Below are 23,408 nucleotides of genomic sequence, written 5' to 3'. Positions count from 1 at the left end.
AAGAAATGTTTAGAACAGCAAGTTTATAGAGACAGAAAGTAGATCAGGAGTTTAGTGGCTCAAGTGCTGCGGGGTGGGTATGGGGAAATGGGAGAATGACTGCTAATAGGTATGGGATTCCTTTTTGCTGTGGTGGGTGAAAACTTCCTGGAATTAAATGGTGTTGACACAGCCGTGTGGATTGAATAGCGGACTTGAAGTCAATGAATCTTGTGATATACACATTATATCTCTACTCTCTTAAAAAAACAAAGAAAAATGAGGCCTCGCTTCTAGGAAGGACCTAGTTTAAGACATTGTTACTGTAAGCAAAGAATTTGGGAAAGAAGGGAGCCCAATTTTAAGAGCTCACTTTGAGTAAATCTGAAAAGAGAAGAAACCTGGGTATATTAGAATTTGGCAGTATATTAGAAGCAATGTTGTTGTCATAGTATCATGTCAAGATCCAGTGATTAAGAAAGCTAACAGTACTGAGACTAACTGTACTAGGTCTGAGAACCCAGGAACCCTAGTGTAGGAGGATCCTGGTAGCGAAAGGTGGACATTGAAGTTGAGTCCAGGCTAAGCCTGGAGAATTGTGACCTGGAAGTCAGAAACTCTCTTGTCCATCTAAAGTGTGCCACAGAGGTCAGCATTATCCGGGCAACTGTGGTCCACACAAGATGAAGGTAAGGCAGTTAGGTAGTTAGGAAGGGAAAGGATAGAGACCACGTGTGAAGGAGAGCGAGGCTCACCAAGGAAGGAACTTAAATACAGGAGACTTGGCCACGGTAGGTAAGAAAATGTAATGGATTTACTCATATCTTGTGGGAATGGTGTGAGGTATTTGTTAATGTCCATATGTCATATACAGGTAGACAAAGATAAGTCTCCCTGTTTCATATAAGCACGCTTTCCTCTGTCTTCTGCCCCACCACTGTTTAGCCCAGGCTGATTCCAAACTCTTTTTTTTTTTTTGGCCAGTCCTGGGCCTTGGACTCAGGGCCTGAGCACCATCCCTGGCCTCTTCCCGCTCAAGGCTAGCACTCTGCCACCTGAGCCACAGTGCCCCTTCTGGACGTTTTCCATACATGTGGTGCTGGGGAATCAAACTAAGAGCTTCATGTGTAGGAGGCAAGCACTCTTGCCACTAGGCCATATTTCCAGCCCCTGGTTCCAAACTCTTGATCCTCCAGCTACAGCCTTCTGAGTGCTGGGATTAAAGGTTCTATTACCACAGCTGGGGCAAAAGTTGTTTTTGTTTGTTTTTTGGTACCAGTTGTGGGGCTTGAACTCAGGGCCTGGGTGTTGTCCTTGAGCTTTTTTGCTCAAGGCTAGTGCTCTACCACTTTGAGCCATAGCAGTACTTAGATTTTTGAGTGGTTAATTGGATGGAGTCTCATGGGGACTTTTTTTTTGCCAAGGCTGGCTTGTGATTGAGATCCTCAGCTCTCAGTCTCCTGAGCTAGGATTATAGGTATGAGCCACGGGCGCCTGGCTAACATTGTTAGTTTTTAAAACCTTATTTAAGTTTTATAAGGTGTATTAAACCAAGAATAATAATTGGAGTAATGTGGCCATAAGAGCAACAAATATTTAATAGGTCAAGGTCTTGTTGCCAATTTTTAAACTCAGTTGTTAAAAATCTAAAAATATTTTAGTGATCTTGTGTATCCAGGAGGTGTTAAGTATATGATTGTGGAAGAATTGTGGAGGGGAGAAAATAGAAAGAAAATATTTCTTCTTTCCCTTCGAAGCCTGTGAGTTTGGAAGAATAACGGTAGTAAAGAATAAGCAAAGGGGGCTGGGGATATAGCCTAGTGGCAAGAGTGGCTGCCTCGGATACACGAGGCCCTAGGTTCGATTCCCCAGCACCACATATACAGAAAACGGCCAGAAGCGGCGCTGTGGCTCAAGTGGCAGAGTGCTAGCCTTGAGCGGGAAGAAGCCAGGGACAGTGCTCAGGCCCTGAGTCCAAGGCCCAGGACTGGCCAAAAACACACACACACACACACACACACACACAAAAGAATAAGCAAAGGGAGCTAGCATTGTAAAATGGCTTAGAGTTTTGCTTTTCTAAGAGTAAGCATTGGTTTGTTGGTTGCAGTGTGTTCTAACAGTGATGGTGTCTCTGGGTGAGATCTAGCTTTCTTGAGGGAATTGTAAATGTTAATTCAGGAGTGGAAGGAACAATGTGACGTGAGGGAGGCGCTACGTGTTTTTGTTATTTATCAATGTGCAGGTTCTGGGGCTTGAACACAGGATATGGGTGCTCTTCCTGAACTTTTTTGCTCAAGGCCAGCTTGAGCCACAGTTCTACTTCTGGCTTTTTGGTGGTTTATTGGGGTTAAGTCTCATGGACTTTCCTACCTTGGCTGTTGGAATCATGATTCTCAGATCTCAGCCTCCTGAGTAAGCTAGGATAACAGGTATGAACCACCAGTCAGTGTTAGGCATTATTAGACATAGGCTAAAGGCAAGAGGAATGTGATTGTGAGAAGTTAGGGCAGGTTGAAGTTAGGTGGGTCGAGTTTTGAAAGACAAATTTTTCCTTCTACTAAGTCTTCCTTTGGCCGATTTTGTACTCTGGAAAAGGAAAAGACATTCTCTTCCTTTCTCTTCTTAGGCCAGCTGGCTGTCCCTCCTTCACAGTTAAGCACTAGGGGTTAATACCAGCCGTATTTCAGTGGTAGCTTAGAAACAAACTGATAGAACCAGTTTGTAAGTTGACTTTATGCTGTGCTTTTGCTGGTGGCATTCCAGATCCATTCATCTATCACAAGGTTTTCAGTGAGTTGTGGTTGTGAGAGTTGAACTTGCACAGAAGCCCAGTGAGAGGCACAGGATTGTGTTAAGCCTTAGGCCACCTGAGACAATTAGCAATATTGACCAAAGGCCTCACTAAATTATGTTCAAAAGAATAAAAAAAGCACCACCAGAAGGATTATTGGATTTAGAGTAGCATCTGTTACTGCATGAAGAATGCTGGCATAAATTTCGAAGATATCTCTAACTATACTTGTTCAATGACATACTTTGAGTTATGAAAAATAATGAACTTGACTTAGGAATATCAAGCGTATTGGAAGCATTTGACATGTTGGAAGGAACAGCTGCTGTTAAAAGTGACACAAGAAGAGCCCAGCTCTGGCCCACAGCTGCCTGAAGTTGCTGCAGTCTTCTCTAAAGTTACCAGAGGAATTTGCACTGCTCTTGTTTTAGAAGAGACTGAGGATAGCTAAGCAGGCCCTAACTGTGCTTAGGAAAATTAATTCCTAACCCCCATTATGATCTTCATATTTTCTAGTTTTCCTAACAGTTGATATTTTGAGATTCTAACTATCTGCAAGATAGCATGCAGTTTAACTCCAGGAAAGTTTTAAAGTGCACAGCATGAGGTGTGTGTGTGCGTGTGCGTGCATGTGCGTGTGCACATGTGCATGTGTGTGCTGGTCCTGAGGCTTAAACTCAAGGCCAGGCTTTTTTGCTCAAGGGTAACACACTGCCACTTGAGCCACATCTCTACTTCTGACTTTTTGATGGTTAATTGGAGGTCAGAGAATCACAGACTTTTCTACCCAGCTGGGTTTGAACTGTGATCTTCTGATTGCAGCCTCAGATTTTGGCCCAAATCTAGCTTGTTATGTCCTGAGAAATATGACAGGAATTGAACTCAAACTCTAGTTTCATTGAAGTCACAATGAAAGAGTAAAACAAGAAGGTCCCCAGTTATCCTCATATTCGAAGGACTTGCATAGAGGAGCGGTTTTTGCACAGTTACTCTGGAGAATAGATAGGCGTTCAGAGTGAACACCTATTCTAGCTGTTGAAGTGAGTGGACTATAGGTGTTCTGGTGAAGATGGTGGTGGAGAGCTATTAGTGTATCATGTGTTCTTTGTCCTTTCCTGCCTCCATACATAGGAGAGGAAACTTCTTCATATAGGCCAGGTGATAGGGGGGTTATGTAAGTCCTAACGCCGAGGCAGCTAAGCATAAAGAAGAGGTTGACTATCAGCAGTCCTCACTTGGGAAGGCAGGTAAACTGCTAGGTGGTGCTAGCTTCAAGCTTACTAGAAAGGATATACCGTGTGGAAAGCCATCAAAAAGATGACATGAGCCATAAGGAAAGACTCATGAAAATCTTATAAATCTATTGTTGGTGTTGTTAATGGTCAGGGTCTTTCTGCACGAGGCCTGAGAATTTTAGGTCACAGATTTCTCCTACCTTGGGATTTCTCGGAGGACACACTCAGGCTGCCATGAGAAAGTTAACCTCCCCCACTCTCTCCTCTAATTCCTTCTTTTGATCCCCCCACCCTCCTTTAGCTCTTTTTATTCCTTCATTTCCCAGAATGAAGGGGGCAGAGGAGATGGTAGAATTCAAGAGGGGAGATGGAAAGAAGGTGAAGGCTTCCCCTCCCCAGTTTCAGTCTCTCAGATCAACCTAGAAACTAAGAAGGTTTATTGTGATTAAGATAATGCACTAGGGAGATTTTTTTTTTTATGGTCTTTTTTGGTAGTGGTACTACGATTTGGACTCAGAGCCTTGCTCTTGATAAGCAGGCACTTCACCACTTGAATAGTTGTTGCTTTAGTTACTTTTTGGATAGTCTCTGATATTTGCTTTGGGCTGGCCTCAGACTGAGATTCTCACCCTCTCTGCCTCCCAAGAATTACAGGTTGAGCCACTGCACCTGGCTAGAAACTTTGAGGACTGTCATCACTTTATGAGTAATAGGTTTCTTTCTTTTTAAACCATTTTTTCCCCCTCTGCAGTGCTGGTCATGGAACCCAGACCTTAAACATACTAGGAAAGCACTTACTGCTGAGTTACATCCCCAGAGAATATTAAGATGAGAACATATTGAGATTATTTCCTGGTTGGAGTGTTGAAGGCTGTGTGGAGACAGAAGGATAGGATTGAACTTTATTTGGCCCAGCTGTATAACCCATGCTATCTATAGCATATTTACTTTTCACAGTAATATGAAGAACTGTGAATTATTCTTTCCATCCCATTGGCAGACTGAAGCTCAGGCAGGTTAAATGAGCTGCTCTAGTTTCCCTCAGTATAAGTGGTAGAGCTGTATCCTGGCTTTATCTAAATTACACTTCAGTCTCTTCCCACACTTTTTTGATGCTCTCTTGATAGCTTTACACACTGTGAGATATGGGCAGGACAGGAATGGGATGAGAAGAGGAGTTAGAGTGTGCTGTGCAGCAGCCACTGACTATTTGAGTCACTCCTAAAATCCTAGAGGTACCTGTGCCAGGGAACCCAGAGACTGCCAGTTTAAATCCTGATTCTGTCAGAGATTTTGGTGTAGAAGCTCTAGGCGTGTCACTGTAATTCTCTGCATGGTCCTCATATCTATAAAGGAGCTTATATTATACTTGGGTGGGGGGGGGAAGAATGGACAATTAAAGTAAAAACACCAACCCACATGGTTGTCTAGAGAGAAAGGAACAGAAGGAGATAATAAGAGAGGAAGAGCCTAGGAAATATTCTAATCAAGAGAAAAACAGGCTTTTCTAGGTCATTTGGTCTTGAGTAGAGTGAAAGCTGAGGATCAGCAAAGGATCTCATCCTCTTTTCTTATATTAAAAAAATCACTTAAATATAAAATTTGTCAAACATATACAAAAGCCCTGTGATTAGTGTAAACCCCCCCCCCCCGCCCTTTACCCAGATTGAATAGTTGGCAAGATTTTTTTCCCCACTTGTTTCATCTCTGGATTCCTAAGACTTTCTGAGAATGGTTTGGTCTCAGAAATGCCCAGCATTTGTTTACTACCTCACATCTATCTAGCTTCCTATCTTTTTCTCTACCAACTGATATTTAGATTCACTGTTTCCCACAATTCCAATGAAGTCCCCTCCCAGAGTGTAGATCAGACGCCCCCCTGTGGCAGTGTTTGGGAACTGCACTTTCTCCCACAGCACTCCTATCCACTAAAGGAGAAAGGGAAGCCCATTCTCTTTCTTCTCCTTCCCCTTCTTTTCCTCCATTAACGCAGCATGTTTGAATAGGAAGGCATTTCACTGAAAATTCTCTTAGAGGGCAAACAGAGTGTCTATTTGGCAGTCTAATGTTGTGATCATGCCTGCTTATCACAACATACTCTTGTATCTGTCTATCTGTCTGTCTATCTATCTATCTATCTATCTATCTATCTATCTATCTATCTATCTATCTATCTATCTATCTATCTATCACCAGCCCAGGGGCTTGGACTCAGGGCCTGAGCACTGTCCCTGGCTTCTTTTTGCTCAAGGCTAGCATCTGCCACTTGAGCCACAGCTCCACTTTTGGCTTTTTCTCTATATGTGGTGCTGAGGAATCGAACCCAGGGCTTCATGTATTCGAGGCAAGCACTTTACCACTAGGCCATATTCCCAGCCCCACTCTTGTACTTATTAAGGGTTTTTGATAGCCTTATACAGACCAGGTTTACCAGTGCAAATATCTCTCTCTGCCTGAAAGGGATAGCCTTCTTCAAATCCAAACTATAGAGAGTGAGTGGATTGTCCTTGATATGTCCTGGGAGGTACACATCCTTTCATGTGTTATTAGCAAAGAATAATTTTTTCCCACCTTCACCTTGTATTGTGCTCTTCTGAGCTCTTTGGGTCACCCTCCTTCACTGAACTTCTATTGTCTCTAGTTCAAATCATTACCCTACTTTTTCTCTGCTACATACATCCTTTTTAGACTAGTAACTTTTCAATTTCAGGAAGTAGATGGAGCTCTCTATTTGTGTGTCTGTATATCTAGTTAATTACTGGCTCTATGTTTAAAGTGAATGTATACATAGATCCCATGCATAAGTGTAGTATTAACCTTTTATATTTTATTGCCTTTGTGAGCATACCAGCACTTTTTTTTCCTGTTTGTGTTATTTGGGCTGCTATACATTGACAAGAAATACTAGGTTTGTTGCAAAGAAACACATCTTAAACTAATCCTAAAAGTATAACCAGTATGCTTTAGCCAGCTGACACGGTGACATAATGCAGTTTTATGTTTAGAGCAGTGAGTACCAAGAACATTGTTGTATTTACTTTTTGAAGAGGTATGTGTGCCAAAAAGTAAATTCAGGGTTGTTTTGTCTAAATGTAATTTTATTGTCAAGGTGATGAACAGGGGGGGTTACAGTTACATACGTAAGGTAGTGATTACATTTCTCATCAAACTTGTTACTGTATCCCTCATTTTTCTCCCACTTTCCCTCCCACCCCCCCAAGTTGTACAGTTAATTTCCAACATATTATCTTGTGAATTTCATGATTGCATTGCTTCACTCAGGGTTGTTTTGATTCCTATTTATTTTAAATACTGATGGGCTCCTACTGAAAGTTACTGCTATTAGCAATGATTCATTTAAAAACTGTTGGCTAGCTCATGCATGTAAATGAAACTGGCCAGATGGAAATAGGATTATGGATGGATCCTGTAATTAAGGTTTTCCTAAAGTATAAGTAAAGTTAGAAAGTTAACCTTCCAACATAAAATAAAAATGCAAAGCCACGGTAGCAGGCAGGTTAGTATCCTCCCTCTCCCCTCCTGACAACAAGGATTTCTTTACTGTTCTGTTCAGAGCAGCTGCATTTAGGTAGCTATAGGAACAGAGGTACACTTACCCTGTGTCCCTAGAGCCAGTCCCTCCCTGCTCCTTCTGCCTAAGGAATGACCAACACCTTTTTGTTGAATGGCTGACACCTTTGTTGCTGGTTGCTGTCTTTTTTCAAGTCATTCCCATTGGTTTTGTAGTGAGCCAGTGGGAAATAGGTTTTAGGAAGTCATTCCCTAGTAGAGCAGAGGAAGTCTGCAGAACTGAAGGATGTTGTCCTTAAGAGTTACTGAAATAATTAAGTAAGAATGGGGAAATAATTTCTCTCAGATTATTGTTTTATTTTTTAAATTGTGATACCTTTCTTGTGATGATTTACAAGAATATAATTAGTTCCCTAAATCACTGAACATTCAGATTACTACGGACAAAATAATCCTGAATAATCCTTATTGTAATACATAAGGTAGATGAAAGGGTGGCAAAGAGTGAGAAAAGAGGCAGGGAATGGAATGTAATAGGCCTTTTTTTTGGGCCAGTCTTAGGGTGTGAACTCAGGGCCTAGGCTCTATTCCTGAGCCTGTCTGTGCTCAAGGTGAGTGCTATACCACTTGAGTCACAGCACCACTTCCTGCTTTTTGTGTTTATGTGGTACTGAGGAATTGAACCCCAGGGCTTTGTGAATGCTAGGCAAGCACTCTAACACTAATCCACGCTCTTAGCTCTAGGCCTCTTTCTGCAATCCCCATTTCTTTCTGTTTTGGTTCTTAGGGCTGATTTTGAATGGGTCTGAAATATTTCTATTTTTTTCTAGGCCTCAGTTTCTGGATTCCCATGTATGTTTAGTTATGAAAAAATTATTGTATATTTAAGATATAGATACTACCTTTCTTGGATGGTGTTCTGAGTATAGCTCTTAGGAAATTAACACATTAAGATAAACCCCACTCTAATGAAAATAATTTGATCTGGATATGTGGAATTTGATAAAGTTTTGGTAGGTAGGTAAGTAAACCAAATTAATTTTTTGTTTTGTTTTACAGTCCTATTTTGTAACAGATTATGATCCAACCATTGAAGATTCCTACACAAAGCAGTGTGTAATAGATGACAGAGCGGCACGGCTAGATAGTAAGTAAACTTAGATCACGTCCTGTTTTTAAAGCTATCTGTGAGGTTTTACTTGGTTAAATTGTATAATTAAATGTAAAATGTAAGCCTGCCTGTTTTAGGTGTGTGTGTGTGTGTGTGTGTGTGTGTGTGTGTGTGTGTGTGTGTGTGTGTAGTAGAAATTGAATCTAGGGCCTTCATGCATGGCACAGAAGCTTTAATAGTGTGTTGGCTATACATTCTACTCCTGAACAGAAGAAAACTCTGTTCTCTTTAAGATGAAGTACATTAGTACCTTTCCTGAATAAAGCATTTTGTGTGTGGTTGAGGGGGGAGGGTAACAAATTACAATTTCTCTTTTGAACTTACAGGTACCTTTTTCAGTTTTTTTTTTACATGATGGGGATAAATATCCTACCAATGTCAGTTTATCTGGTTCCATCTGTCTAGATTGTGCTTGGTATTTTTAATCTTGTAATTGGTATGCTAATATATTCTAACCACAAAATCAATCTGTGCTAGTGAAGATAAATTCTGAAACTGTGCCTGCCCTTAGAGTATGTTTGCCTGATGTTAAAAGATGTTTTAAGAGAATTCAGAATGGTGTTTCCTCTTTTACCAAGTAGCAGGCTCTGCAGAGGACCCAACCCCAGGGGCGCACCCTTGAGGGGAAGCTGAGGATAAAGTAAAAACTTAAACACGATTCCCTTTCTGTCTTTTAGTTTTGGACACTGCTGGACAAGAAGAGTTTGGTGCCATGAGGGAACAGTACATGAGGACTGGTGAGGGCTTCCTGCTGGTCTTTTCAGTCACAGACAGGGGCAGGTTTGTACCCTTGTTAAAATATTGTAGCCTACTGATCTTGTTTATTAGCTCACTGATACTGTTTCATTGACTGTGGATTTTGTTGTTATAGAAAAATGATAAAGATATTACAAAAGTAATCAAGTACTAAACAGAGCACAGAACTTGCTGAATTCTCATTCATGGAAAATTTTGGTTTTTCTTTTTCTTTTTAAGTTTTGAAGAAATCTATAAGTTTCAAAGACAGATTCTCAGAGTAAAAGATCGTGATGAGTTTCCAATGATTTTAATTGGTAATAAAGCAGACCTGGACCATCAAAGACAGGTAAGAAGGAATTTTCCTGTTGGGAACCTGAAATAATGTGCTTAATGTAAAAGGAGAAAGTCACAACATGAAAAATACCTGTGCTACACATAACTTAATTTAATTAGATAATCTTAGTTATGCCTAATGCTTATATATTTACTGTCAATACAAAATTACCTTCAAGTAAAAAAAAATAAGCATATAAATATATACAATATATTACACAATCTAAATATGTAAACAATATATAAATACATCTGTAAATATATAGATTAATTATAAATAGAAATTTATATATTTTTTTCTGGTGTCAAAACTAGGATTTGAACTTAGGACAGGATTACACTTGACCATTTTGCTCATAGCTGTGCTCTACCACATGAGCCATACCTTTAGTTTCTGAAATGGCCTTAAGAGAAAAATTGTAGTGTTTGGTTTTTTAATAAGTCTAACCAATAACTAATGTTGTTTTGAAAAGTTCTTCATATTGACAGCTCTAATTCTCAGTAACTTTTAAGATAAGAAATTGTCTAATATTTAGTTGCAAGGTAGCTTATTCTCTTTACTCAATTCTTTATTTAGTTGTGGGCAAGTTTATTTTCTTTTGCCTCTTTACTTGCTAAACTGAGACGTAAAGTTGTGGGCCCGGCTCTGGTGGCTCACACTAGGTCCTTTAATACTAGCTACTCAGGAGGCTGAGATATGAAGATGGCAGTTTGAAGCCATCTGGATAGAAGTGGCCCTGAAAGTCTTATCTTCAATTAACTACCCCTACCCCCATCCCACCCCCCAAAAAATCCTGTAAGTGGAGTTATGGCTTAAGTGTTAGAGTGATATCCTTGAGCAAAAAAGCTCAAGGACAGTGCCCCAGCCCAAGGACAGGCACACACACAATATATAAAACAAATAAATAATCTTTTGGTAAAGGAAGGGAATAAAGTCAGTTAATATGGGCCCTACATTATTTGGGAGTTTGTTTTGTATTTTTATTTCTTTTAGGTCTTTGGGTTTTACTCCACATCTCAAATTTATTATTTTATTGTTAGAGTGATAGTATTGTGGCTTAAACTCTGCCTCATGCTCTCACTTGGCCTTTTCACTCATGTCTGGTGTTCTACCACTTGAGCCACACCTGTACTTCCGTCTTTTTGCTAAATGTAAAAAGAGTTCTGTAGAATTTGAATGGTTTACTGTTATTACCCATCTGGTTCCTTAGGGGGGAGATATTGTTCATTTGTTTCTCTTGTCAAAGATGTAGGAAGAATATAGAGACAAATGATTTACTTGACCTTGCTAAAATACATAAGTAGGTAAGTTTGATAGCCATTGATTCTGAAATTTAATTCGGATTCTGCATTTTATGATATATCTGATTTTAAGTTCCTTGTCCTTTATAGCTACTCATATAGAGCTAAAGTATATTTCATTTTTTTGTGTGTATGTTTGCTACATCTCTCCCTCACGTCAGATAAACTCATATTTATTGTGGATTTTTGCTAATGTTAACCTTTGCCTTTGTACTGAATTCCAGTTGAAGTTTTCAAACCTAAATATGAGTTTGATGCAACAGGTTCACTTGGAATATTTAAAACAATTCTGGGTAGAGCTCAAACTTACTAAATCAGAATATCAAAATATTGAAGGGATATAGCTTCATATTATCGTTACAAAGTTCCCTGGATTGAGAAGCCTCTAGGAAATACTTGTTTGTGTAGCTTCAGCTTTTTGATTTCTGGCTTCATCATGGTATGGTTTTGTTCATTGTGTTGCTTCTTCTATAGCTTTGGTAGTACCACTGCTGTTTCTACTTCTTAGTTAAAAGTAACCTCTAAGTGAACTCAAAAACAACTTTCTAGAAATGTGCATATAAGCTCTAAAGACTGTGATTTCTGGAAGACAGTAATGTGAACCAGGCTTTAAAAATAAATAAAAGGCCAAGTGCCAGTGGCTCACACCTGTAATCTAGCTACTCAGGATGCTGAGATCTGAGGATTGTGGTTCAAAGCCAGCCCAGGCAGGAAAGTCCCATGAGATTCTTATCTCCAATTAATCACAGAAAAAGGTGGAAGTGGCACTGTGGCTCAAGTGGTAGGGTGCTAGCCTTGAGCAAAAAAGGAGCTCAGAGACCCTCCCCAAGCCAAGTTCGAGCTCCCAAGATGAGCAAAAACAAAGAAACAAAAAAACCAAACACCTTACCAGTGGAATTTTTAATTCATCTAGGTCACAGATATAATGAATGTTTCTTATGATAAAGAAGTCATATGCTATACTTCTTATACTTCTTTATCTGGATTATACATGATGGGTAGGGCAATGTAACTTTTTGGGGAGTAATTCCTAGGCTGGTCTTGAACTTAATGTCCTGCTGTCTTAGCCTTCTGAGTGCTGGAATTATAGTTACTTTCCTTGGCTAGGCATAAATTCTTCCTTCCTCCTTCTCTTTTTTTGTTCAGGGCCTCTTCAAGTCAAATTACATTAAGATATTTAATTTGAGATTGTCTTAAAACCTAAAGTGTTTATTCTTCCAATTTTTAAAATTAACTTTAGGATTTATATATACATTTTTATTTAAATAGATCATTCTCTTCTTAACAAGTATTTATTTAGTTAACTGCTATGCAGTCTTAAGTTTTGAGTATATACAGACAAACATACTTTGCTTACTAGCCTCAGAGGATATCTTGAAGTGGTGAGAGAATGAGAGGAAAAAACTGAAAATGGTTTAATGGTAAGAGTTTTGTCACTGGTCACCTTAGAGTGACAGGAGTGTTGGGGAACTATTGTAAAAACAGCCTCAATACTAGGAGAATGTTTTCTAGTTCTTGAGTTTTGAAAGGCTATGGAGAATAAGGAACTAGGACCACAGAGTTGAAAGGGAGTGACATCCTAGAAAGCTACAACAGAATTGATGGCAACATGGAGCTCAAAAGCAACTTTTTTTTGTGGTTAGGAAACTTTACCAGAAACATGTATGTTTATAGCAGGAAATTTGCCAGGTCTAATTTTCTTGAAGTTGAAATTGTCCTTCCTAAACGGGTGGCTCTGAGAAGATTCTTTCCTTCCTGTTATTTGCTTGCATAATTTGGTTAGGCCTTGTAGTATATTTTTTATTTTAAAGAAAGGCCAAGTAAAACTTAGGCATTCCATAAGCTTTGGTATCCTAAGGCTGTGTGGAATCTGCTTGCTATAAGGATACAAACCATTATGAAGTAATTGTGAGATTCATTCATGAGCATTAGTGTAACAAACTAATATTGTTATATTTAGATTGCTTAATTTAGGGAACAAAATGTTAAATTGGTAGAACATATTACAAAAAAGATTAAAGAGACCAATTACTTGAACTTCAGTGGGTTCACAAATAATTGATATTCTACTCAACAAGAGTAGAAAGCCTCATATTTCTTGGGGTATGTACATGGCTATATGCTGAGAAAGGTCTGTCGTAGTAGTGGGGCAAAATTAGTTCTAGATTGAATGTTTTTCTGTAATAAAGCCTAAATCTTGATGTCAGCAGATCAAGTTATTTCTAAGTAACTGCTACCACAGAGGAAAGCTCAAAAGCATAGGCATGTATGGGGGACCCCCCCCCCAACAATTCCACAAAAGCTCTAATAGCAGTTCCTTAGAAAGCCAAAATCAAAGGTCAGCAAAAATAAGACAGCAGGAAGAAAGGGTTCTTGAAAGGGGGTGGGGTGAAAAGGGTATAGAAAGAAGAGGAGAAAAATGCGAAAAGGGGTTACATTGATCAAGATCTACTATATTCATAAATTATTTTGTTAAAGGGCAACTGTTGTACAACTACTTAAAGATAATAAAAAAGTAGGTGGTGGCTAAGTTAACAGATACAGATATGGCACAGATGAGACACTAACATGGTTATTTTAACTGTATTCTGACATTTAAAATGCTAAAGAAACACTGAATATGTTAAGTAGAACTGATGTGGAAGACACAGAAAGATCCAGTTTAGACTTCCAGAAATTAAGACTACAGTGAGGCCAAAAAAAAAGCACTAGATGCTATTAACAGTAGAAATAGTAGCTGGGAATTTTTGAATTTGGTGAAAGCTATATTTCACACATCCAAGGAGTTTAATAAACTAGGCCCAACGAACATGAAAAAAATTACAAGACACATCATAAAGTTTCTTGACATCAGCACTGAAGAGAAAATTCAAGGACTAGTGTCAGCAGAAGGCCAAACACAAAAGAACAAAGAGACAAAGGATAAAAGACAACCAATGCAACCGCAATACTTACATCCGACTTGCTGTAAACCAACTGTACAACTCGTGGGTGGGGTGGGGCTGGGATTAGGGAAGGGAGGGAAGGTGGGAGAAAAATGAGGGAGGAGGTAACAAGTTGGATAAGAAATTTACTCACTGCCTTACATATGAAACTGTAACCCCTCTGTACTTTGACAATAAAGAAATTTAAAAAAATGAACTCCCAAGAAATGGAAACAAGTTTTCAATAATGTACTCTGTTTGGAGCTATTTTTTTTTGAGTGCTTTTTTCTTTTTCCCTTTGGATTATGCCCTTTGTTACTGTTTTTGATTTCTGTATCCTTTGTTTTGTATATAAGTTTATCTGATTTGGGGAAGGGAAGGGGAAATCACAGAAACAGCAGGACAAAGGGTGAGCCAATGCAACATTGATACTAGACAGACACTGTTGGAGGGGAGGGGTGTAGGGGGGAAGCAGGAAAAAGTGAGGGAAGGAGTAACACTGTTCAAAAAGAAATGTACTCATTACCTTATGTAACTGTATCCCCTCTCTACATCACCTTTTACAATAGAAGAATAAATAAAAAGTAAAAAAGAAAGTAACTGTTTTTGGGGGGGTGGGGGGCCAGTCGTGGTGCTTGGACTCAGGGCCTGAGCACTGTCCCTGGCTTCTTTTTGCTCAAGGCTAGCACTCTTGCCACTTGAGCCACAGTGCCACTTCTGGCCTTTCCTATACATATGGTGCCAAGGAATTGAACCCAGGGCTTCATGTATATGAGGCAAGCACTCTTGCCACTAGGCCGTATTCCCAGCTCCCTGACTGTGTTTGAGCCACGCTGTCCCACAGAAGCTGGCTTCCATTCGTGTTGAGCTCTGAAGCCTGTTGGGTGGATTAACAGCACAGTCTATAGCTGGGATTAGATGGAGCAAATCTACTTGCTAACACTGGTCTTTTGATTTTTGGAATTTCAGGTAACACAAGAAGAAGGACAGCAGTTAGCACGGCAGCTTAAGGTAACATATATGGAGGCATCAGCAAAGATTAGGATGAATGTAGATCAAGCTTTCCATGAACTCGTGCGGGTTATAAGGTAAGCAAAACATATGCTGGCCGTGTATTACAATAAATTACTGTGAAATGATTTTAGTAAGAAAGAAGGGATTGTATGTAGGAATGATTCTTTCTAGAAGCTAATGTACATAATGTTAATTTTTAATCAGGTACATAGTATATTCTAGGCATTTCTGATATGTAAAATCACAATAGTATTGAATTAGGAAAGTACAGGTACGGGATTTTGTAAAGAGTAAATATAGCTTCCTGTTTTGTAAAGATTAATAGTTTTTGAGTAGTAATCAGAAACCTACCAATGTGTTTGTATACTTAATCCTCACTACAGTCCAGTAGGCTAAAGATTTGTTTGTAACCTCATTTTCAAATGAGAAATCAGAGGTACAAAGAAGTTAAATGACTTGCTCAGGGTTTAGATATAATAAGTGATGGAGCAGAGATTTAAACCCAAATCTCTGATTTCAGAGCTTCTGTTCTTGGTGTTGCTTCTTTCCAGCTCCTGCCAGCAGGTCAAGAACAGGGCAGGTAGTAAATAAAGATGCCGTAATCCGTGAGGTTTATGATGTTCTAGTAAGATATAAGCACAACACCCCAGCCTACAAAGGACTTTTCTGTAGATGGCCTAGGAGGTCCCAGAGGTTTACAAAGTGTAATGAATTGCAAGATGTTTGAGATGTTAGGTGAGGTCTCCTAGAGTTACTGTATATGTGCTGTGTGTGAGGAAGATCAAGATGCCTCAGCGAGCAGCATTTGATGAGATGATTTCCAGTCTGTGGCCTGGCCTCTGTTTCACCTGCTCCTCTGTCTACTGTTTTTTTCTGATAGTTTCACAAGAATGTGGAGTGAGCTGTTGTTCATCATGTAATTCAGATGAGCTGATACCTGTGCGGTGGGCTTCTTTTTTATAAAGGCACAACAAGTGAAGGCTGTAGGGTTTAGTTTTTCAGTTGTTTTAAAAAAAAAGTGTAGTCCCATTATTATTTAGTAAAAAGTTTCAGTTTTATAGGATGAAATTCAGAGTTAATAGGAACAGATAATGGTGATGGTGGTATAACAGTGTGAATATACTGAATGCTTCTGAACTATATAGAGAGAAGCCTGGAGAATGTTTTTTAACTCCTTCACCCATTCCAGTTCTATTTTACTGTTAAGCAACTGATGGAACAGATTTTTTTTTTCTTAAAAGGAATAATTACTGCCTTTTTGAATTACCTTGCCTTTTGATCCTGAAGATCTGTCTTCACTCATTAATCAGGTGTGAGAAAGGAAGGTAGAGGAGGAAGTTTTTTTTTTTTTTTTTTTTTTTTGCCAGTCCTGGGCCTTGGACTCAGGGCCTGAGCACTGTCCCTGGCTTCTTTTTGCTCAAGGCTAGCACTCTGCCACTTGAGTCATAGTGCCACTTCTGGCCATTTTCTGTATATGTGGTGCTGGGGAATCGAACCCAGGGCTTCAAGTATACGAGGCAAGCGCTCTTGCCACTAGGCCATATCCCCAGCCCGAGGAGGAAGTTTTAACTACCTGGCACTATGAGGCATATATAAACATCAAAAGGTCTTAAATCTCCACAGCAGTTGTAAAAGGTAGGTCTCCCTACCTTAAAAGGTCAGCTGACTTGCCTGATACTGACCTTAATAAGTGACAAACAAGAATAAAGAATTGTGAGCATACCTAATAAAGATAGTTTTATATTGTACTCTTTGATAAGTGTTTGTTCTTATGTCTTTGAGTCAAGGAATTTTAAGTTGTAAGGGAATGTGGAGTCTAGCATGTCATCTGATTCAGGACTTATCCATGAAGGCAATTCAGCTGAAGTATTTGTGCCTTTGGCTATCCATCCACCCCCATTTTTCTTGATGTTGGCTGGGAATGAATCCCAAGGCCTCATGCATGGTAGGCAAGCACTTTACCATTGAGCAAAAATCCAAAGTCTTTTTTTTTTGGCCACTCCTAGGGCTTGAACTCTGTCTCTGGACTCGTTTTACTCAAAGCTAGCACTGTACCATTTGAGCCACAGTGCCACTTCTGGCTTTTTCTGTGATTAATTAGAGATACAAGTCTCATGGACCTTCCTGCCTGGGCTGGCTTCAAACCATGATCCTCAGATCTCAGCCTCCTGAGTAATTAGGATTACAGGCGTGAGCCACTGGCCTATTGAAGTCTTATTTTCTTTTTAAAGACTTGCTTTGATACCTAGTCAGACATTGAAACACATATGCACTTGAATGCAACTTGTTCAAAATCAATCTGCATTTGTAGTAGATTATTAAATAAGTGATTATATTTAGATTTTTCTATCTTGCAGGAAATTTCAGGAGCAAGAATGTCCTCCTTCACCAGAACCAACTCGGAAAGAAAAAGACAAGAAAGGCTGCCATTGTGTAATTTTCTAAGAATCCCTTGAGTTGTAGCTACCAACTGCCAGGAAAAGCCCTCATTTCCTCTCTTTATCGTTTACATCTTGTTGGTACCTTTCTAGCCTTAGACAAATGATCACCGTATTAGCCTTAGACCAAGAAGCTGGCTAATCCTTTCCATGAAGCTAATACAATGGTTCTTTCCAGACCAATTTCAAGGAAACACTAAGGCTGCTTCAAAAATTATTTGATTCCTTTAAAATACATGTCTACATACATGTACACATTCTTTTTAAGGGCTTACATTTTAATAGGGGTGAATCAATTTTGAAGCCTAAGTTTATTAAACTGAAGTGTGATAGGTTGTGAAATAATTTTTAACTTCTGGAATCATTACCTACTGTTACTCTAAATAGAAACGTAAGAGGTTTCTTTTTTTTTTTAATGTGAATTTTTGCCTATCTTAAAATTTTTTGATGTCAACCTTAAATACACTGAATGGAATCTGCAAGAGTGAGACATCTCAGACCTTTCCTGATGCTACAGCTTTTGTTTTCCAGTGGCCAAATTACCAGAATGCCTATTGTATTTATGGATTAAAAACTGCTTATCAAGTCTTTGTTATTATGCCTCCTCTTGAAGATGATAATATTCTATGTGGCCAAATATATGGACTCATTCTGGACTTAGCCATTTCAATGTACTTGGTTTCTTAATTTAACTTCACAGCCATGCTAAGGGTAAGAATGAATAATTTCTGTTCGTCTTCCTTTATCAATTTTTTTTCTGGTTAAGGGATTCAAAAAAGAACTAAAATTGTTTTTTGTTTGATGTAATATAAATATGAAATTGATCTTTCCAGAGTCAGAGATGATTAATGTTTTGCTATATACTTTTATACGTTATTTTCTTATCAATCTAGTTAACAAGTATTTTTATATGTTTATAAGCAAATATGCTTTCACAGCATACCTTGTGTATATGTAAAGATAAGTATTTAATTCTTACTGTCCACTTTTAATTGACAAAGAAAAAAATAGAAACTATAGAAACTGTAGTAGAACTTTTACTTACTAGTCTGGTCATGGTTGTATTCACTTTTGTTCAGTTATATTCCTGCTCAAGAAACCTTTTCAATAGAGTACAACAGGATGAGTCTTGGAAACCACTTTGAATAGCCTTTGATAGATATTAACTGTTATGCTAAGTATTAAGTGTAAAACTTTTAATTGACAACTAGTATGATTGTGGAGGGCTTCTGATTTTGCTTTTAATTTTGTAGATTGTGTTTAAACAATTCAAAAGTATGTTCCTGACTTTGACATACTTAGTGGTATTGCACAGTTGTCACTTTATCGAATGTGTACAACAGTCCCATGAAGTTTATAAAGCGTACCCTTGTATAGCTTCAGGTGCTAGAATTAAAACAGATCTGTTATCACAAGATGATGCTTGATTAGTCATTTTATTTTAGTGGTTTTGTGAGGGAATGGATATTAGAAGAAACTTACTTGTGTGGATCTATGACTTTTCTCACTGTGTTGAGGATTTGAATCTAAAATTGGTCATTTAGCAGGTGAACTTGATGTGAAACATTTTGGTGTTTATAGTGATTTTTTGACTGTTTCTTGAGGTCAGAATTTCTTAAACTTTTTCTCTCAAGTGTTTTTACAGAATCCCAACTGTAGAGGACTGAGGGCATGAATATATAAATATATACATATCCCTTTGAGGATGAAGCCTAAAATGGCAGAAACAAAGCAGAGTATGGTATTTATTTCAATGCTAATAAAAAAGTCACTGATTTTATATTGTATTTCATTATGTATTGATTATATTAGTACAGAGTTATCTTTCAAGTCTTCTAGTAAAATCACTTCCAAGGAAGGTAGCCAACTTCTGTGACTTTGATAGCGTCCCACCCCTGTCACACATATGTTCTTGGCAGTACTAGTTGGGGAGTTTTTATGTGTCATAGGTAACTTCCATGTAGTCCTCTTGCCTGAGCCTCTGAGTACCAGGATTACAAGTCATATTCTTCCATATTTAGCTCTATTTGGTTCTTTTTTGTGTAGTCTGTTTAGGTCTTCATTATGTTCATGATTTTATTAACTAGCTCTTTTCAATGGGGTTCCCAAAGAATTGAGTTCTAATGCCTCATCAGTTGTATTATGAATGAACTTTTCACCTGTGCATCTAGTGTTGTAGTCTTCTATTTGGGGAAAATTTGATAAAGTAATTACTCAGAGAATTCCATAGGGCTTAATTCTCAAAAGTTCTGGTTGAGTAAGACCACTTTGAATATTTGAACATGGCTATAGGTAGTGGTTTTAGTGTCTGGTGGCCCTCTTACTGTATAATTTGGATTAGTTTGTGTTGGCTGATTTTTCTGTAGTTACAGGCCATGTTTTCCTGAAATTTCACATTTCTACTATGTTTGGGTTGTGTGATGGACATTGTTGTCTTTATGTGGTTAGGGATCTAGATTGTGTCATCTTTATCTAAAGGTTTCTAGGCTTTTTTGTGGTAGTTTGTTCATGTCTATGCAGTTCCATTATATACTTTCAGGTCTTATTTTTAAGCTTAATGCAATCTCAAGTAGCCCATTATCTCTGGTATATTTTAGTTCTACTACTAAACTGTGGCCCTTTGGAGGACTCCTGAATTTCCTGAGTGATCAATAGGACTCTAGTTTGGCTTGTGGGACTACTGAGCTACAGGGAACTATTTTCTTCACAGCACCTGGGTTACTGTTTGACCATTCTGTGGAGTTTACCACTCTGCGGTGTGTGTGGGGTGTGTGTGTGTGTGTGTGTGTGTGTCTGTGTGTTCTTTTCCCCCCGGTTCCAAGGCGTGAACTCTGGGTCTTCTGCTTGTTGAGCCACATCTCCAGCTCAGCTTTTTGCTGGTTAATTTGACATGGAGCTTCATGGACTTTTCTGCAGGGCTGACTTTGAACCACAGTCTTCAAGTCTCAGCTTCCTAAATAGCTAGGATAGCAAGTACATGCCATCAGTGCCTATTTTTGGAGCTCTTTTTTCTGTGAAGTGTCCTCTCCCTTCCAGAACTTTTTTTTTGTTGATTGTGGGGCTTGAAATCAGGACCTGTTGGTTGTCCCTGAGCTCTGTGCTCAAGTGGTAGCATACTACCACTTTGAGCGATAGCACCACTTCTAGTTTTCTGGAGCTTAATTGGAGATGAGTCTTACAGGCTTTTCCTACCTGGACTGGCTTTGAACCATGATCCTTATTAATCTCAGCCTTTTGAGTAGCTAGGATTATATGCATGAGCCACGAGCCTCCTTGCTGAGAATTCATTTATTTATTTTAACAACTTTTAGTTCAAGATCCCTAGCTCCACTATTTGTCTTCTCAGCTCAGGGAAACATTTGTGTCCTGTTTAGTACTCCCCATCTTTTCTGTAATCTGGAATGTGTTTATATAAAGCCAAGGCACATCAAGGACCTTATTTACTTCTCTTCCATTAAGAGATTAAGAGTTGTAGTCCACTATTCCCTGGTATACACAATATATGTAAACAATTTAATATATTTAGTGTTTTTTTTTAAATAATATTTTGCCCAGTTTGTCCTCAAATTCCTGGGTTTCAGTGATTGTGCTAATATCAAGTAGATGGCACTTGAGGTTCATATCTCAGTCCCCAGTTAAGTCCAATTTTAAAATGTTCAGGTAGGGAGTAAATCTTGTTCATTAAGAGTGGCCTGTCTTGGGACTGGGAATGTGTCTTAGCAGTAGAGTGGCTTGCCTAGCATGCACGAAGCCCTGGGTTTGATTACTCAGGACCACATCAACAAAAAAAGCCAGAAGTGGTACTGTGGTTCAAGAGGTAGAGTGCTAGCCTTGAGCAAAAAAAGAAGCCAGGGGCAGTACTCAGACTCTGAGTCCAAGCCCCAGGACTGGCCAAAAAAAAAAAAAGAGTGGCTTGTCTGGGTGGGGTGGGGGGGGGCAGGGCAGGTGGAGGTTGGAAGTGTGGCTCAGTTGGTAGAGTACTTAACAGTGAGCCAAAGTGTCAGGTACTGAGTTTCAGTTTTGATCTCAGACCCCCCCTCCCCAAATTCTATTTTTTGGTTGGCTGTTACTGATTTTTCTATAATTGGGGGTTGGCAAGTTTTCTCTGTGAAGGGCCAGATAGTAAATATCTGTGGCTTTGCAGACTATTTATTCTGTTCTAGTTATTAAATCTACCATTTTAGCACTGAAATAGCCACAAAGCAGTATGTAAGTAAGTGGGTGAATGTTGCTGTGTTCCAACAAAACCTGGTGTTCACTCAGGCTTGTGTTCCATATCATTGTCACATATGACATATATTAATATGTGTTTCATATTCCTTTAAGATTGTAAAGCCTGTTATGTATAAAAGTAGAAGGTGAGTTAGATTTGACCCTTTGGACATGGTTTGCCAAATTCTGTAACACATTTAGCATTTCAGGTTTCTTTCCCAACTTTAGAATTTTTCTTTTTTTTTTAACCCCAGTCATGGGGCTTGAACTCAGGGCCTGAGCACTGGCCCTGGCTTCTTTTTGCTCAAGGCTAGCACTCTACCACTTGAGCCACAGCACCACTTCTGCCTTTTTTTTTTTTTCTCCTTCTGTATATGTCATGCTGAGGAATTGAACCCAGGGCTTCATGAATGCAAGGTAAGCACTCTACCACTAGGCCAGATTCCCAGCTAAATTTTTCTTTTTTCTTTCTTTTTTGATGCTGCTGTTTGGGCTTGAAATCAGGGGCTAGGTGCTGTCTCTGAGGTGGTTTTTTTTTTTTGTTTTTTTTTTGCTCAAGGCTAGCAATTCATCACTTGAGCCACAGTTCCACTTCTGGCTTTTTGGTGGTTAATTGGAAATTAGTCTCAGACTTTTCTGCCCTGGCTGTCTTTGAACCAGGATCCTCAAATCTCCGACTCTTGAATAATTTGGATTACAAAAATGAGTCACCAGCAGTTGGTCCAACTTTAGGAATTTTATGCTTCTTTATTTTAAATGGAAACCCAATTTCTTGAATGGATGGTCATAAATTTGTATGAATTTGTTCCCTATATTGCTTGTTTCAAAATGTTAAATATTTACAATATTTAAGAATATTATACTCTAATTGGTGTTACTTAGATGATGTGTAAAATTTGGGGCCTCAGAATTTTATTATTTTGGCTTTTTTATCATTAAGTAGTTTTTCAGAGATTTTAATTCATCTTGATCAACATCATCCTTTCTGTTCTCCATTTTCCTCCTCCTATCCTTACCCCTAAGTTATGTAGTTTAATTTTTACATAATGTATACTTAATCACTTTATATCTCCCCTAAGTATACCATCCTTTTGTCAGTGTTTGTATATATGCATAAACCCTGTTTATGTTGTCATGTATTTGTATTTTAGATCTAACTTGCACATATGAGAGAAAATATGCGCTGTGTGTCTCTCTGAGTCTGATTTAACAAAATGTTTAGGTCCATTTATTTCTCTGTAAATGACATATTCTTTCTGATAGATGAGTAAAATTCCATTGTATATATGTACCACAGTTTCTTGATTCACTTGCCTGTTGTAGGGCATCTGGGCTATTTCTAAAACGTGGCTGTTGTCTATAGTGCAAGTGTCTTTATTGTGATTCGTAATATTCTAGGTAGATGTCAAAGAGTGGGATTGCTGGCTCATAGGGTAGTTCTATGTTTAGTTTTTTTGAGGAACCTCCAAGCTGCTTTCTAGAGTGGTTGTGCTAGTTTACATTCCCACCAATCCTCCATATCGCCATCAGTATTTGTTATTGTTTATATTCTCAATTATGGCCAATCTTAACCAAGGTGAAATGAAGTCTCATGGGTGGGGGGCAGTCCTGGGGCTTGAGCATTGTCCCTGGTTTCTTTTTGCTCAAGGTTAGCACTCTACCACTTGAGCCACAGCACCACTTCTGGCTTTTTCTATATGTGCGGTGCTGAGGAATCGAACCCAGGGCTTCATATAT

General features: G+C 38.8%; 1 protein-coding gene across 1 annotated transcript in view; it reads left to right on the top strand.

Annotated features, from left to right (window-relative positions):
• Positions 1–18,876, top strand: part of Rras2 (RAS related 2) — a 61,118-nt gene extending 42,242 nt beyond the window's left edge. The window contains exons 2-6 of the mRNA XM_048361094.1: positions 8,599–8,686; positions 9,388–9,490; positions 9,686–9,794; positions 14,977–15,095; positions 17,379–18,876. Coding sequence (XP_048217051.1) covers positions 8,599–8,686; positions 9,388–9,490; positions 9,686–9,794; positions 14,977–15,095; positions 17,379–17,466 — 507 coding nt within the window. The 3' untranslated portion in view covers positions 17,467–18,876. The remainder of the gene's footprint in view (positions 1–8,598; positions 8,687–9,387; positions 9,491–9,685; positions 9,795–14,976; positions 15,096–17,378) is intronic.
• Positions 18,877–23,408: the final 4,532 nt, after the last annotated feature.

This window comes from Perognathus longimembris, chromosome 13 (assembly GCF_023159225.1).
Source record: "Perognathus longimembris pacificus isolate PPM17 chromosome 13, ASM2315922v1, whole genome shotgun sequence".
NCBI lineage: Eukaryota > Metazoa > Chordata > Mammalia > Rodentia > Heteromyidae > Perognathus > Perognathus longimembris.
The sequence above is the reverse complement of the archived record's forward strand: the minus strand, read 5'-3'. Positions and strand labels throughout refer to the sequence as shown.